The following is a 17,751-nucleotide window of genomic DNA, read 5'->3' on the forward strand; positions in this document are numbered from 1 at the left end:
GTGTCCGTGGTGGAGATGACGGAGGGAGGAGCCAGGGAGGAAACAGGAGGGACTCGGAGCAGGCGGAGCTAGGTGGGACCCAGGCCACAGCCATGATGGCGACCCGCAATGGAGCTGACGGAGGGAGGAGCCATGGTGGAGGAAGAGCTGACGACTCCAGGGGGCTGACCGACGGCGGCGGAGCAGGTGGTGGAGGAGCCCGAGGCGGAGATGGAGAGCCGATGAGCCAGGGCGACAGGGAGGATCCGGAGGTCCTAAGCGGAGCAGATGGTGCCAGCGACTGATGCGGAGGCGTGGATCCGGGAGGCCGCGGTGGAGCCGGAGCAACAGAGGACTGAGGAGGAGCCGAGTGGATGAAGGAGCCTGATGGAGCCGGAGGAATGAGGCGAAGCCAGAGGAGTGGAGTCCCGAGGCGCAGAATGGTCGACGCCAGACCAAGGCGGAGCCGGAGGGACAAGGGAGCCCGGCGGAGCTAGTGGACTGCCGGGCCACGGCGGAGAAGAACAGTCCCACAGAGCTCGCACCGCATAGATGGTGGGCTGAAGGTGAGCAGAGGGGCTGCCAGATGACAGCGGAGGAGGAGGTAGGAGCGGGTGGGAGGGTGAGCATTTGTAAGCCTGCGGGCTTTCAGGCCAGAACTTAGTAACGGGAGCCCTCTCCTCTTCGGTGTGGCACAGTCGCCGCGCCATACACAGCTCACCCTCAGTCGCGGTGTGCTCCGGCTCCGTGGCGATCCTCAGCTCTGTCGCTCCGTACGGCGATGGGTCGTCGGTCGCGGCGGGCTCCGGCTCTCCGTCAGAGGTGGGCTCGGGCATTGGGGACAGTGGGGAGATGGTGGGCTGGGCACTGGGTCGGGAGTGGAACTGGCGAGATTCTCCTGGGAACAGGCGGGGAACGGAGATCCATTTCTCGTCAGTGTCCACTCCACAACAGCGCTCTGCACGAGATGTTCAAACTGGCGTCGTAGAATGCACAGAGCACGTCGTCCGGGTAGCTGGTTAGAGCAGCGATGACCAGGAACAGTCTGGTATGGCCCTAGAGCGATCTCTCCCCCTGCTCCAGCTGGAGGAGGTGGTATTCTGGATGGGAGAGGGGATCCATAGAAACAATGGAAACAAAAACGGAGGGAACACACGGAGGTAACTGTATTCGGTCGGGTCTTCTGTCACACTTTGCTTACGGGAGGAACGAGGAGACGTGGAGATTTCACAAAACGAGAGTCTTTAATAAACCAACAGGGAGACACAGAGCACAAGGAAGACGTTCACAACAAGTAGATCCGACAAAGGAAGACTGAACAAACGGGAACTTAAATACAAGGAATAATTACTTAACACAGGTGCACAGAATGACTAATTAACTAAACGAGGACAGGAACATGACCAAAAAAGGGAACACAGGAACAGAAACAGCGGCAAAACATAACAAAACAGGTCCATGATCCTGACAATGTTAAGTTAATCATTAATTACTAGTGCGTTCATGCTTAACTAATGCATAATTCTGGACTCTTACAATAAAGTGTTACCAGACTTTTTGAAACAAGTATTTTGTCTGTAAATTTGGTCTACATATAATGTAAGTGAAACAAAGCAAGTAATCGTCACATGTCAGATGGATGGAGAAAAAGAGTGACTGAGATGAACTGACAGAGTTTTGAAGCTGTAGGGGTTCGTGCCACATGGCCACCAGGCGGTCTCTAATCCAATCACTCACACATGATCTGTGCCCTTTCACAGGAAACACTGGGACCCAAGCACTAATTAAAGCAAAATCTGAACACAAGTACTGCAAACAGGATATAAGAGATTTAAAGCAACAGCTGGGCCACTTAGAAGTCTGGAAGACAGAAGCAAAGTAGACACAAAAGCATGATGCATGAGGTTTTCATTTGGAACGATTTTTAGTCACTCTTGTAGCATTTGAATGCAATCAAGATGTTCTATCAGGTTTAGGCATTGTAAACTTTCCCTCGTCCCTTGTTATAACTAAATTACAGATGCAATTACAGATGCATGTCTATTACAATTACAATTACAAATAATTGTAATATTGATTCTGCTACAGTTAATTCTAAGATCTGATCTAAATATTCATAATTAATTATAACCAGTTATAATTACTTATAAATATGATTCCCTTTTGAGCTAATTTGCTAAAACTGCAAAACGGACATTTTAAAAATCCCAAATCCAATACTGTCCAACAAATGCAATGATACTTAATATTCTTTTACTATAGGAGTGCTGGAGAGAGATGAGAGTGGAAGCAGTAGCTCACTGACCAAAGCCAAAGTCCTCTACAGGTCCTGCACTAATGAGAGTGAGTATAAATCAATTGATTGAAGACTTCTGGCAATATAGCTCAGGTTTAATACTATATCTTCATAAATTGTCAGAAAGATGCTGTGACGACAGTCCGTGGAAGCTGTCTTTATCAAATCATTATGCTGGTCTTCAAATGAGCTGCCAAGCATGCAGAGATTCTCAACAAACAAATTCAATTTCAACAACTTCAGTATTCACTGGCTGCTTAAATAACCCTGCATTACTTCAATATTTTCCTGACAGGCCTCATTGAACAGAGAGGTGGGATGCCTCTGCTTACAATGCTGCCAGATGTCTTTGAGTGGCCTATAGCAACAGATGATTGGGACACCAACTACGGTAGGAGAAGATTTCTCCGTAAGTTTTTATGCATGAGCCCAATTACCTCATAGGTACGTTGTATCCCAATTTCTCCTCTCTAATCTCCTCTACAGGAATGAATTGGAGAGCGGAAGATGCCATAGCCAAACTGAATGAGAAATATGGAAAGCAAGTCCTAATTAGCTTTTTTATTGGTACAGATGACAGAGACTCCAATGCGCACATCATTCATGTAGGTGTGCGCAACAACAGACTACCTTTTTTCTCTTTTGCATACAAACACAAATGCATTTTCACTTTAGTTTAAAACACTTCTCCAAAGAAAAAAGGGGTCTTTCAAGCCAAAGACTTAAAATCGCATAATTGCTTTTAAAAAAACAGTATCCTTGTTTATTGTTCTGTTATGTTTTTAATTGGAGTAACTGATACAGTTTTATTGGGGCGGCACTGCATGTGCATGCATTGGGTTTTCTATTAAGAATGAAAGGCTGATTGTCTCTTGGTTTTATCCTCTGTGTCAGTTTGATCAGCCAAGACTTGGCCTCTCCTCAAGAGACTACTATGTGTGCACGGGGCCATATGAGGAGGTAAGAATAGCCTGTTAAACAAAAACAGGTGGATTTTGTCAAACTTATCCTTGTGCTTCTATCTCCCTCTCTCTTTTTCCCCTTCACCTCTCTCCTCCCTGATAAATATACCAGCTTAGACCAGAATGAATTTTCATGCTGGTTCAGGCTGGTCTAACCAGTGGACAAGTAGGGTCTCTAGCTGTCTGTCTCTCTCTTCAACATGTTCTTTCTCACTTTATTTATCCAACAAAAAGCCCTTTTTTTATTAAATTTACAAAATGTAGGAGTTACAGATAATACAACCCATGGCCTTTTTTATATCTGGAATTCTTCCTGCATGAATTGAAATGAGATTGCGGCATCAGTCTCAGAACATGATAAATTTCTCACAGAGTGCACAAATGATTCCTAAACGACTGGAAAGCCAGGATCTGGGTGCTATCGTAAATGAATGAAGAAAATATGCATGCTAACAGGTTTTGCCTCCGGCTTCACATTGGATTTGCCCAGATCACACAAGTTAGAAGTATTTCCTAAAAGATCCAACAGTCTACTCAATTAAAAATAGCTAATCAATTAGCATATCATTTCTTTTGAACAGTCACTCTTGGACTGGAGTGTTCAGACTATCTAGAGTGATCATCAACTGATCGTTTTTCAGGTCAGATGTATTTGTACCTGAATGGGAGACCTCCTGGGAAAACTAGGTTGCTGCTGGAAGAGGTGTTAGTGAGGCCAGCAGGGGGTGCTCACCCTGTGGTCTGTGTGGGTCCTAACGCCCCTGTATAGTGATGGGGACACTATACTGACAAAAAGCACCCTCTTTCGGATGAGACGTTAAACCGAGGTCCTGACTCTCTGTGGTCATTAAAAATCCCAGTATGTCCTTCGAAAAAGAGTAGGGGTGTAACCCCGGCATCCTGGCCAAATTCGCCCACTGGCTTCTGACCATCATGGCCTCCTAACCATCCCCATATCTGCTGATTGGCTTCATCACTCTGTGTCCTCTCCACCCATAAGCTGGTGTGTGGTGGGCGTTCTGGTGCAATATGGCTGCCGTCGCATCATCCAGGTGGATGCTGCACACTGGTGGTGGATGAGGAGATTCCCCCCTTCTATGTAAAGCGCTTTGAGTGCCCAGAAAAGCGCTATATAAATGTAAGGAATTATTATTAATTATTATTATTAGTGCTATTTGCCTTTATTATGTTCCAGGCCTGGTTAATTCAATACAAAAAAAGGCAATAAAGAAAGTTAGAAAGGGACAAACAGATGGAAACACTTGGACCAAGATCTTGTCTTTTATTTCCAGTTTGAAGATGATCAGTGATGATTATGTAACTTTTTGCAGGAAAACAGAGGATGAGAGGAAAGATGGAATTAGCTTGAATAATTACTCACAGAGTGCACAAATGATTCCTAAACGACTGGAAAGCCAGGATCTGGGTGCTATCGTAAATGAATGAAGAAAATATGCACGCTAACAGGTATTGAATTTAGCACTCATGTGTTTTCAATGTGTTTTTTTCTCAGGCCTGTGTGACATATGAGAACTTCATGACTGACTTGGCAAAGCTTATCCGAACTGACCGGGGTCTGGAGGTCAATGACACTAATATCAGGCAAGAGGCTGCCCGGGTGATGATGATGGAAAAGGAAATAGCTAATGTAAGAATGTAAAGCTTCTACAATTAAAACAACATCCACTCTGACAAAATCTACTGGTGTCTTATCAGAACTGAGTCATTGCAGCAATCAACACCTTTCAACCTATTGAGTAACTGCAGCATTTGAATATCACCAGATGTTCAGTAATGTATGTTGCAACTACTTAAAGCAGCACTATGTAACTTTTTCTGTGTTCAAAATTAGCCAAATGTATATAATGAGCGAGTACATCATGAATTCATCTTCCAAATCGCGTTTTTGTCTTATTCCGAATCACTATGGTACACTTATAATAAGTACTTATATTTGGACTATTGTAGCCTGGTCGGGTCGTCATCGCTGCGGAGAAACACATACCTGCGTGAATCGCCATAGACATAAACTTAGAGAAGTAGCTCCGGTTGGAATGTTCTTCCACGGGATGTGTGTTTAGTTCTGTTTATTAACCGCTAGAGCGCCAAAAGTTACATAATGCTGCTTTAATGTTTCTGTTTTAGTGAATATTAAGGTATGTTGTGCAATTTACAGTAACACTTTATAATAAGTATACACTAATAAAGTACTTACAAATCATTTGCACACCATTAGTTTATAGTTAAACCAACATTAATGACATTTTCCATGACCTAATCTAAAAGTGAGAACAATTCACTCATTACTATCAATTAACAATTCCTTTACTTCGAGCTAATTAAACAATATTGTGTTATTTACAGTGATAAATGAACTCACTATTTGTAGTCTATTAATGTATTAGCTTCAGTTTATAAACTATGAATTAACTATAAATTAATAGTTTGTTAACTTATTTATTGTTAGCTTATAATCTATTGGGAGTTACTTGAAACTTTATTGTACATTCATTAGCCAAGAAACAGTATGTTTCTTTGTTTAACCCATATGATGTGTTTGTGCTCCACACTGAAACTATTTGCTAGAGTGGCACTGCTCAACTCTCTGCCATGTTTTCCCTGTTCCTGGTGATTTTTTTTTTTACTTTTATGATTGTGAGGTCATTCCTGTTTAGTTTACACAGTATGGATTACAGGCCTAGTAATTTGTGTTGGAGCTCGAGTCAGACCCACACTGCTTTTGAGACCTTCCTCTTGACACACTAATAATACAGTTACATTCTCATACTCAGTAAAAATCTGCATTTGTGCAATTGGGGTTTGGTTTAGAGGACTGTGCACAGCAAGATAATGTTCTAGATTCTCTAGAGGCAATTTCATTTCAAACATTTCAAAAAGAATACTTACAGTATTAGGGTATTGGGCTGCTGTGCGTATGAAGTGAAGGAACTGAAATAACTGGACAAAAAGCTCTTAAATCTCCTTCTTACATCCTATGAAACACTGTCACCCTTTTTGCAATTTCATGCTCTACTTGTATTAACAGGCGACAGACACACCAGAGGACAGAAACAACCCGGTTCTACTTTACAACAAGATGCCTCTGGAGACCCTGAACAACAACTTCACTCTGGAGTTTGATTCCAGGGTAAACAAAAAACAGCATAACCTCTCATGCAACTGCAATGCTTCACAATACACTTTAATTCCTAACATGTTACCTAAAATATGTAGCCTATGTCACGACACACACATGAGGATAACAGGAACTAAGGAGCGAGGAGACGAGGAATATACGTAAACAGTCTTTAATCCATGAGACACAGGGTACATCAACACTGGAGACAGTAGGAAACACATCCACGTAACGATAAGTATACACTAATAAAGTACTTACAAATCATTTGCACACCATTAGTTTATAGTTAAACCAACATTAATGACATTTTCCATGACCTAATCTAAAAGTGAGAACAATTCACTCATTACTATCAATTAACAATTCCTTTACTTCGAGCTAATTAAACAATATTGTGTTATTTACAGTGATAAATGAACTCACTATTTGTAGTCTATTAATGTATTAGCTTCAGTTTATAAACTATGAATTAACTATAAATTAATAGTTTGTTAACTTATTTATTGTTAGCTTATTTATTGTTACCCAATTTACTTGCAAATTCACTTAAAAAATATATAATATTTTATACTTTATACAGTGGTTGATACTGTTCATTACTAATTTGCATAGCCCATCAACCAAATCACTACATTTAGAGTAATTTAGGTTTAGATTTCCATTTTATTTTATATTTAATTTTCTCTTAATATTTAATCATATGTACAGATGTATTATTTTGAACACATTTATATATATATAATATATAACGTAACGAGTAGACCAGACAAAAGGGAAACTGAACAGGTAGGAACTTAAATACAAGGGTTATTAAAAGAACACAGCTGAACGGAATCATAATTAAACTAAACAAGGACAGGAAAATGACCAAATAAGGAAACACAGAAAGGCACATGAGGAGCAAAACACACATAAAACACGGACCAGAGTCTGACAGCCTATACATTTTTCTTTATTGAACAATATTATTATCTGCAATGAAATTATGGATTTTCATTTTGTTCTGCAATGCTCCTATCCAGGTGTTCAACTGGACACTCTTCACTAATAAAATCATGGACACAGTTGGCTTTCCCATTACAGACAGTGAGGAGGTTATTGTGTATGCCCCAAACTATTTTAAGAGGCTCAACCCTGTCCTTGCCAAGTACACAAAGAGGTAGTTTCACATGCAGTCTTCTGTCTAGTGCTTTAGAATGTGTTATTAATGTAGTTATTGAACACTACCATACTTCTAGTATTATTTTTCTAGTGTACAATATGCATATGGTATTTGCATTTTCTGTATACATGGAATATATGGCCTACCACCTTTTCAAAATGTATAGAATACACCGTGTGAGATGCTGTATCCCAGAATGAAATGCCCTTAACTTAAACACCACTTCTTGAACAAGAAAGAATATAGACCGGGACTTGATTTTGTCCATCATGAGGTTGTTTGCTAATCGCTGCAGTCGTTTCATACAAAACAAAAACAAAAAAAACAAACAAACAAACAATTAGCTTTACTTAATTTAATTGAGGAAAGTTTTTACACGCAATTTCATTTAGTTAATTTGTCACACTTTAATTTAAGGTCCAATTCTAACTATTAACAAACCATTAACTGCGACTTTTGCCTCAATAAACTCCTAATTTGCTGCTTATTAATAGTTAGTAAGGTAGTTGTTAAGTTTAGGTATTGGGATTACGGATGTAGAATATGGTCATGCAGAATATGTGCTTTAAAAGTACCAATAAACAGCCAATATGTTAATAATAGGCATGCTAATAAGCAACTAGTTAATAGTGAGAATTGGTCCCTATACTAACATGTAAACGTTCATTCAAAATAAATCTGTTTACTTGGGTCAACACCGTTTGAATTAATTTGACCTAAACCAACTAGTGTATTATGTTTAACTTATGTAAACTTTCTTATGTAGGACCAAATCTTTATTACTTTACTTAAGTTTAATTAATTTTCTCATGTTTACACAAGCAGTTTTGTTCTTCATTATACAAAATGTATATAATGAACAAATAAGGAAAGACTGGTGTCATTACTGACAATAGCTATTACTCGCTGAGTGCCCACAGCCTGAGCACAGTTGACACTTTTCTGCATAATGGTAAGCACAAAATTCAAAAACTTTAAAGAAAGTCCTATAAATGTCCAACACAACTGAACATTAACTGAACATTAAATACTAACATGTCTTAAAAGGACTTTCTTGAATTCAAAAACATCCTATAAATGTCCAACATAACTGAACATTAAACATGTCTTTCCCTTTACTGAAAAACACATAAAATAACACTTAATTCCTAAATTTACTCTTCTAATGCAGTCCCTTGCAAAACATGCTGAGAACTACAGATCCACTGCCCATTTCACGATTCATGTAGTTTTAACACAAATTAATTAAGTAACCTCCAATGTTAAGTATGAGTAGAGTTAACACAATAAAAGTGTTACAAAATGTTAAAAAATCTTGTTTATTTAGCTCATTTCAATTACACAGAAAAAAAAGTTTTGTGACACGTTGCTTGAGGGGAGGTTTTGAAACTCATTTTGCTATTGGAAAACCCTATTGCCCAGCCTGCGCTGGTACACATCATCAGAGATGTCATTGCATTGCGAGGGGGAGGGGGTATTAATATTTTTGATAAAAGATTATGAGTGCACATTAATTTAAAAAAAGTGCAAATTAAAAATTCCTTGTCATTAACAAACATTATGTCATGTTTAAAAGATCATTACGTAATATATACACTACCTTTCAAAAGATTGATCAAAATACAGTAAGAAAAAATACATTGTGAAATATTATTACAATTTAAAATATGATTTTCTCTTTTAATATACTTTAAAATATAATGTATTCCTGTGGTGACAAAGCTGAATTTTCATTAGCCATTACTACAGCTGTTAAGAAATCATTAATATGTTTGCTTATTATCAATGTTGGAAACAGCTGCTTAATATTTGTTTGGAACCTGTGATACATTATGATGAATAAAAAGTTAAAAATAACAGCATTTATTAAAAATAAAAATATTTTGTAACAATGTAAGCCTTTACTATCACTTTTTATCAATTTAACATATCCTTGCTGAATAAAAGTATTAAATTCTTTCCAAAAACTGATCCCAAACTTCTGAAATTGTTACAAAAGATTCCTACTTTTAATATGTGAGCAACTTGTAGATGATTTTCACTATAATGATGTATTTAAAATAATGTGGCAATATTTTTAAATCCCTTGCCAGACTCATAGGAATCCACAACCTTTTTTTTCTGAAGGCCTTGCAAAAATATTTAAATTGTGGCATGATGACACCACACAACTCAATGGCAAAGGGAACACCAGACACTACATATGACATATGAGAGATTTAAATAAGACATATTCCTCCTGCACTCCCTAAGCAGGTTTTAATCACTGACACCCAGTCTTGACTGGCACCTGAGTCTAAGTGTGATAAATATAAGGATGTACTTTATTTTTCCATGTCACTGATATGTTTTTAAGCTGAATTTAAATTGGGAAAAGTTCTACAAAATGTCAATTTAAAGTGCCATTTGTTAATGTGTATAAATTTCAAAAAGGGTCAAATGTTTGCTTGTCAAAATATGTCAAAAAAGCTGTTTCCATGGAATGTACTTATTTTTTTCTCCACGTGACTGTACATACAGTATAAATCACTCTGTGATTGTATGTGCAGGGACATTCAGAACTACGTTGTATGGCGTTTCGTTATGAATCTGGTGGTTGGTTTGAGTAGGACATACAGGGAGACCAGGAAAGCATTCAGAAAGGTAAGGAGCAAAGAAAACATTCAAACTGTGAATTACAGGCATACTTTTATACACATTTATAATCTTGCTACCACCCCTCTCAGGCTATCTATGGGACCACCTCTGAACCAGCAGTATGGAGACAGTGTGCCATCTATGTGAACAACAACATGGAGAATGCTGTGGGGAGACTGTATGTGGATGAAGCCTTTGCAGGAGATAGCAAAGACATGGTGAGCTGTATGTGTACAGTATATGCCTGTATTGGTCCTATAATGGTTCTTGAAAATGTGCTTGTGTGTGTTTGTACATACTCTTGAGCAGTTGGGGAAAGTTACTTTTAAAAGTAATGCATTACAATATTGCGTTACTCCCTAAAAAAGTAACTAATTACGTTACTTAGTTACTTTTTATGGAAAGTAATGTGTTACGTTACTTTTAAGTTACTTTTTAAATCTGGGCAGGGCTTGCCTGATTGTTTTTAATATAAAAAAGTCCTTTTACAAATGTAAAAGCCCTTTCATAACAAAAGTAGAATGAATACGCCTCGGGCTGAAGGAAATGTAAATTCACGTCTGTACAGTAGAGGGCACAGCTCAAACAAATCACATGAAGAATATGATGCAGGAGAAGAAAGTTCAACGCTATTCAGCAATAACAAAAATAAAACACAAATGTGTAATTTTTGCTTATTAGTATGGTTGAATTGGATCATCAAAGGTCAGTAGCAAAGACATTGGTTAATAAAATGAGATTAAATACATAAATTATATTTGTTTTATTTAACATATTTAATTATTGCTGGTTTGTATAATATTCTGAGCTTGCATGTGACTGTTTTTATTGATTTTGAGGAACACTGAATCTGTTTTTGTGCAGGTGAGATGAGTAAATGCATGTTCACATTTAGTCTAGAACTGCAGTAACATCATGTTCACACAGCGCACACAATGCCTCTGCATTTACTCCCGATTTCTCTCAACATGGCAACACAAGAGCTGTCGGTCAATACATGGGAAACAAAGAAACTGGAGTTACTTATTTGAAAAAGTAACTCAGATATTTCCTTCTAAATTAAAAAGTAATGAGTTACTTTACTAGTTACTTTAAAAAAGTAATCTGATTACGTAACTCGCATTACTTGTAATGCGTTACCCCCAACACTGCTCTTGAGTCCTGTGGGATGATTTGAATTGGATCCATTTTCTCTTATGCATGCAAGAACAGCTGAGCAGTGCACCATTACCACCTGCCATAGAACACACTATCTAACACTCCATTAATCACTGGACTCTCTTGGCCTCAGGCCCAACACATGTACCCGACAGCACAGTGTGTGCGCGGTTGTTTCTTCAAATATGGCCTCTGGAAATAGGAAAATGTAAAAAATTCACACTCACTAATTAAATTTTTCTACTAACATTGTCGAAAAGCAGACATACATGCATACATTTTTACGAAACCCTGACATAATTCCATCGCATCTCGATCTATGTGTGTTTAACGGGTTCTGTGGAAATGACATTTTAAACATTTTAGAATAAAATGGCATACTGTTTTTTTTTTGTTTGTTTTTTTTACAATATTTGTAGCCTAAATACACATTTGTAACCTAAGTAATAGTAAATATGACAACTTGACTGGAAATTATAATCAATATAAATATTCTGCTCACAACTGATATTTATTTTTGCCTCATCTATTGCCTCATATTTTACATATATTTCATCTCATTTGCTCCTCAGTGACTTATCATTGGTAAACAAGTACACTAACATTTGATAAAACTTAAAACTATGGGTCAACCTAGTTAAAAAAAAAAATAGAAATCATTATCAAACAAAATTGAAAAGTTATTTGTTTATTTCACTTTTTGTTTATTTTATCAGCTTTTAAAATATATATGTAGCCAAGGGGAGATAATTAACTAAACTTAATGTTGAGCATAAATTGGGCGTGGGTCCTTTAAGATACTGGGTTTGCAACACTTGCTTTACAGCGCTCCAGCATGTAATACATGTGCGTGAATTTCAGTATGAGCAGAGCAGCAAACGCAAACTAGTGCTCTGGGTTTGGTGCCATTATTCTGAATATTGGCGAGGTAAATGTACATTTTTACAGAAGTGGTGAACGACTTTCATAACATGTGTATGTGAGCATAGTATGTTAATAATAAATGTTTCACGGATCGTTTTTAAGGACATTTATGGATTGCATGTGTGAGGTGGATCGGGTTTGATCACGTTTTGGGACACGTGCAAGGACTGGGTATGTACAATGAATGTTAATGAAGTTTTAATTCTTCTTTAAAGCCCAGTGCATTTGCCTGGTTGTAGTTGAATCTGTTACATTGGAATATGTATGTTAAAAAACAGTTATGAGTGTTCTTAAAACATTTCATACCTTGATAAAATGATTAGAATGTATTGAAAGATTGTTTTTGTACTCAACATGTATTTTCATGAAAACTGTGGGGTTCAAAAGTAGGCTAATGTACTGTTTTCCTTTTATTCAAATATTAGCCTCTACCGTATTTAATTTAATTTAATTTTATTTTATTCCATTTAATTTCATTCTAGTGCAATTCAGAGAGACTGAATCTTCCGATATCTGAACACTGAATTTGTATGGTTGTGACCCTTCTTGTACTGAATTTATCAGATTTTGAAATCAGTGCTTAATCTCTTGTTTTGTCAAATAAGCACAACAGAGACGTAACATTTACATTATTTTATTCATTATTTTTTTATCTGTATTTACTCCCATCGATCGCTGTCCTTCTGAGAGACAGCCGTCAGAATAAAGCCCCTAGAAGATATTTTGTGTATCCTGTGCTGCTTCTTTAGAATCCATAGGCCACATTTTGGTACCAGGAGTGGGGTATCTGACTGTAAGGAGCCTAAAGGTTATTTATTTTTTTATTCATTTTGAAATACGGTAGAGGTGAAGATAGGTGCCAGTGGAAAACGGAGTGGAGGCTAACTTCCTGGGTGCAGTTGTCCAGCGAACAGACGTCGGCCAGCTGGAGGTGACCTGGTGAGGTGACAATACTGCTAGGTGAAGGGAAGAAGAGAGTGCCTTATCCACTGAGGTCTGCAGCGTGCTTTCTGAGGAGACACCTATCAAGTGACTGTCTGAAAGGGAAGACGGAAGTATTCTATGAACAGTTGAGAACATATCCTTTGACTTTAAAACGATTTCGAACTGATTCAGAGACTATTTTTGACCAAAACAACTGTTTTCATTTTGTTAAACTGAAGAAAATTTTATAAAATGTCACAATCAGATGAGGCTCAGGTTTTACAGGGTGATGAGTATGGGGATGAACATGGTGCAAGTAGTAATAGGCATGACATGCACGAAGAAATTCAAGAACTTAATAGAAAGCATGAGGAGACTATGGCAACAATTACTAACTTGAACAGAGAGCCAACCAGGTCATATATTTATGTACCGAGAGAACGTCACATACAACCGTTCAGTGGTGATTTTAACAAAGATGGGAGAGATGTTGACGAGTTTATTGAAGAAGTAGAGAGGGTGATACCTGCTAGAAGTCAGACTACAGAGGACCAGTTAGACTTTGTCCTCTCACTTCTAAAGGGGGCAGCTTTAGAGGAGGTCAGAATGCGAATGGGGAATGATCCAAAACACCCATGTGACATTTTTGAATATCTGAGAGCAGCTTTCAGAGAAAAGCGCAGTGTATCTCAGTTATTGCAAACCTTCTATAGCCGTAAACAAATGGAAGGGGAGGATATTCGTACCTACTCACATGCACTGTCCCAGATTCTGAATTCCATCCAGAAACAATCACCAAATGCAATGGCAAATGAGAGTATGGCCATTCGAGACCAATTCATTGAGGGCATTAGAGACGCTAGCCTTAGGAGAGACCTTCGGAAGCTGGTTAGAGACAAGCCAGAGTCAACACTTATTGAAGTGCGAGATGAAGCTCTCATGTGGTCTTTAGAAGATCACAAGCCTCGTGTCCCAAAAGTAATCAGCAATCGAAGTGTTGTGTCTGAGACAGTTGAAGCCCAGTGTGCTGCTGTTGCACCTGAAACAAAAACAGTTAGTCTTGAAGAAGTTTTGAAAATCGTAGCAGAACAAGGAAGGGCTATAGGAGAGCTAACTCAAGCTGTGGAGAAACTCACCACACAGTGCATCAAGTCAGAGCCTGTAACCCAGCGCAACCCAAAGGTACAGCCAAGGTTTACAGATGATGGGCAGCCAATTTGTTTCCGGTGTAATGGTGTGGGACACATTGCTAAGAGGTGCGTGAGAAGAAACAAACAGGCTGCTACCAAGCAAGCTACTGGCTCTGGACCCCAGGGAAACGCCCACCCTTGGTTGCTGTGAGCCAGGCAATGCGAGGGCAGTCGATTGGCTCAACTAGTGTGGATACTAGTCGTGATAGACTACTAGAACGTGCTGTGGGAAAATGTCCTGTTGCTAATCTCAAAATAAATGGGGTGAGTGCCGCTTGTCTGCTGGATACAGGGAGCCAAGTCAGCACTATTTCTGAGAGGTTCTTCAGGGAACACCTGTTTGGTGAGGATGAAGATATGCTCTCAACAGCCGGCTGGCTGAAGATAACTGCTGCCAGTGGTTTGGACATACCTTATCTCGGTTACCTTGAGTTGAAAGTTGACACCATGGTTGTTGCCCTTCCTGAATGCGGTTTCCTCGTAGTCAGAGACACACTGAACTCCCCTCTTGTACCAGCGCTAATTGGCATGAACATTATCAGCAGATGCAGACAACTAGTACATGCAGAGTTTGACACCACCCTTGGTGGGAAATTGCAGTCTAATTGGAGGGAGGTATTTCAACAACTGCACAATGCCAGTAGCCAAGAGAAGAGGACAGCCGTTCGTTTAGCTGGAAAAGACATGGTACACATACCTGCTTCCTCAGTTGCGACGGTGATGGCTAAAAGCACAAAACATATGTCACGTGATGGCTCATCTGACTACCTGCTAGAGCCCTTGAATGTACCGTTACCAGGTGGATTGATTGTTGTTCCCTGTCTGGTAGCCGCGGGGAAACCGTTGTTTCCCGTGCAGGTGGTGAATCTTTCCCCAGAAGACATCTGGTTGCGGGCCCGCACCAGGCTTGGGACTGTAACTCACGTTGAGAGTTTGAAATTAAATGAGACATGTGAGGTTAAGTTCCAGCGTAGCTGATATTGAGGAAATCACTGTTAACACCAAAAGCGATCAGGTATTGGAGAACAGCTCGAAGGAGTTCCTCAGCAAGCTCCATATCGGTGGTACCCTTGAGCAGCAAGCAGAGCTGAGTGAGCTGTTAATGCAGTTTTCTGATGTGTTCGCTTTCGAGGATGAAGACATTGGTTTCACCGATAAGGTGCAACATGAGATCCATGTAACTGATGATGTCCCAGTGACACAGCCTTACAGGCGTATCCCACCCACTCAGTACAAGGAAGTTAGTCATGAGCGTGACAGACATAAGACGGCCTTTACAACTCCTTTTGGGATTTGAGTACTGCCGAATGCCTTTTGGGGTTTGTAATGGGCCATCAACGTTTCAACGTCTTATGCAGACTACAATGGGTGATCTAATTTTTCAAATCATGCTAGTGTATCTTGATGACATACTGGTGTACGCACTGTTGTGCTGTAAGGAATTTAACTAATTAATTCTTATAAGGGAATTAATTATTATGAATTAATTCAGGGTTTGAAAGGACTCGAATCTGAAAATTCGAGGTCCACCTGACACTACCGCCAAAATCTTGTTAAGGGAATGGTTCATGAAATACGGCGTACCTGAAAGATTGCATTCTGACCAGGGAAGAAATTTTGAGAGTGAAGTCGTTGCTGAGCTGTGCAAAATGTATGGGGTAAAGAAAACCCGCACTACACCCTACCGGCCTCAGGGTAACGCTCAGTGTGAGCGCTTTAATCGAACGCTCCATGATCTGCTGCGCACACTTCCCCCTGAAAAGAAGAGGCGGTGGCCGGAACACCTAGTGGAGTTGGTTTATGCCTACAATGTCACGCCACATGCGACCACGGGATACTCACCATACTTCTTACTGTTTGGAGTCCATCCACACCTTCAAGTTGATGCCCTGCTGGGTCACAAGCAACCTGTAGACAGAAAGCAAGACTGGTTAGTGGTTCATCAGGAGAGATTGAGAGAGGTTCACGAACAGGCAAGAAAATATGCTGAACACAAGGCTGCTGAGAGGTTGGCCCCTTTGAATGACAGGGTTTATTGTCCCATTATCAATGTTGATCAACAAGTGTATCTGCGTCACCGACCTTTGGGTAGGAACAAGATACAGGATTCATGGGGTCCTACGGTATACAAAGTTCTAGATGTGCAAGGTACTACATATACCGTTGAGCCCCTTGAGGGTGGTCCTATCAAAAGACTTCATCGAGCTGACTTGCGACCCTGTGTCACTTCTGCTTCTGAGCCAGAATCCACTGAGAACCATCTTCCTAAAACACAACAAGAGAGAATAGCAGAGTCCGAGCAAGTTGAAGTTCAGTCTAATCCTGATTTTGTTGTGCTAGAAGAAGTTACCTACCCTAGTCTGCAAGAGACAAAGGAGATTGGAAGCTCTTTGGAAGAAGGTGAAGTGCTTGCAGATCAGCCCGAATTGATTCTAGAGGATACTGAACCACGGGATACTGTACCCGAGCAATTTATGCTTGACTCCAGTGCTGATCTCAGAGTGGAAGAACCCATGTCGAAGAAGCCTGTACCAACCCCTAGGAGAACAAAAAGAGCAAATGCGGGTGTGCACTCAAACCCTTTCAATGAACCTAGGTCTGCATGTAATGCAGTCTCACTCAGTCCTGAAGTCTTTTCACAAGTGTTGACAAGCTTGGGGAGTGTGTTCTTTAGGGAGGCCGTTAAAGAAGTAAAAAAATATGTATTAGATCATTGAGGACAAGACATTTAGCAGGGGAGAATGTAGCCAAGTGGAGATAATTAACAAAACTTAATGTTGAGCATAAATTGGGCGTGGGTCCTTTAAGATACTGGGTTTGCAACACTTGCTTTACAGCGCTCCAGCATGTAATACATGTGCGTGGATTTCAGTTTGTGTTTACTTGTCCATGATCAGGTGACCCCTGCAAGGCCCACCCACAAATCATTCCTCACATGAATGTCCTGCCAGTGGGTTTGAGGTCACCAGGATAATGTTACAGATATGCACACAAAGTCATATGCCAATAATTAGTCTTATCCAACACGGTCTATCTGTCCAGGAGTCTATCAAAAAGTAATGAGAACATTCAGTGAAGTGGTCAGTGGTCTCAGTCTGCCAGTTTTATAAATGAGAGAACAAGATGTCTTGTAAGTTCCAGTTAAAACAAATCCATCATGCAGTGTGTGAAAATACATTACAGATAGCTGATTCTTTATCCAACTTTCCATAACTTTATCGTTGTCAAACATAAACAAAATAGATAAAGTTTTGGTATTTATGCACAGGTCATTGGTTTTAAATGGGTGATAAAGAGCACAAAATGGTCCTTTTTCTTTTCTTTCTTTCTTTTTTTAGAAAAGTTAAGATATATTTGCTTCCCCACCGCTCCCACGAAGG

The 17,751-nt window shown here is 39.6% G+C and overlaps 1 protein-coding gene across 2 annotated transcripts in view; it reads left to right on the top strand.

The window, feature by feature from the left end:
- Positions 1-17,751, top strand: part of LOC107670267 (neprilysin) — a 49,389-nt gene that overhangs the window by 26,501 nt on the left and 5,137 nt on the right. For both annotated transcript variants that reach the window (XM_016462812.1, XM_016462813.1), the window contains 9 exons: positions 2,242-2,322; positions 2,571-2,666; positions 2,762-2,880; positions 3,170-3,235; positions 4,751-4,885; positions 6,284-6,385; positions 7,399-7,535; positions 10,088-10,181; positions 10,265-10,393. In XM_016462812.1, the coding sequence (XP_016318298.1) occupies positions 2,242-2,322; positions 2,571-2,666; positions 2,762-2,880; positions 3,170-3,235; positions 4,751-4,885; positions 6,284-6,385; positions 7,399-7,535; positions 10,088-10,181; positions 10,265-10,393 (959 nt within the window). The remainder of the gene's footprint in view (positions 1-2,241; positions 2,323-2,570; positions 2,667-2,761; positions 2,881-3,169; positions 3,236-4,750; positions 4,886-6,283; positions 6,386-7,398; positions 7,536-10,087; positions 10,182-10,264; positions 10,394-17,751) is intronic.

This window comes from Sinocyclocheilus anshuiensis, unplaced genomic scaffold (assembly GCF_001515605.1).
Source record: "Sinocyclocheilus anshuiensis isolate Anshui unplaced genomic scaffold, SAMN03320099.WGS_v1.1 scaffold1017, whole genome shotgun sequence".
NCBI classification, from domain to species: domain Eukaryota; kingdom Metazoa; phylum Chordata; class Actinopteri; order Cypriniformes; family Cyprinidae; genus Sinocyclocheilus; species Sinocyclocheilus anshuiensis.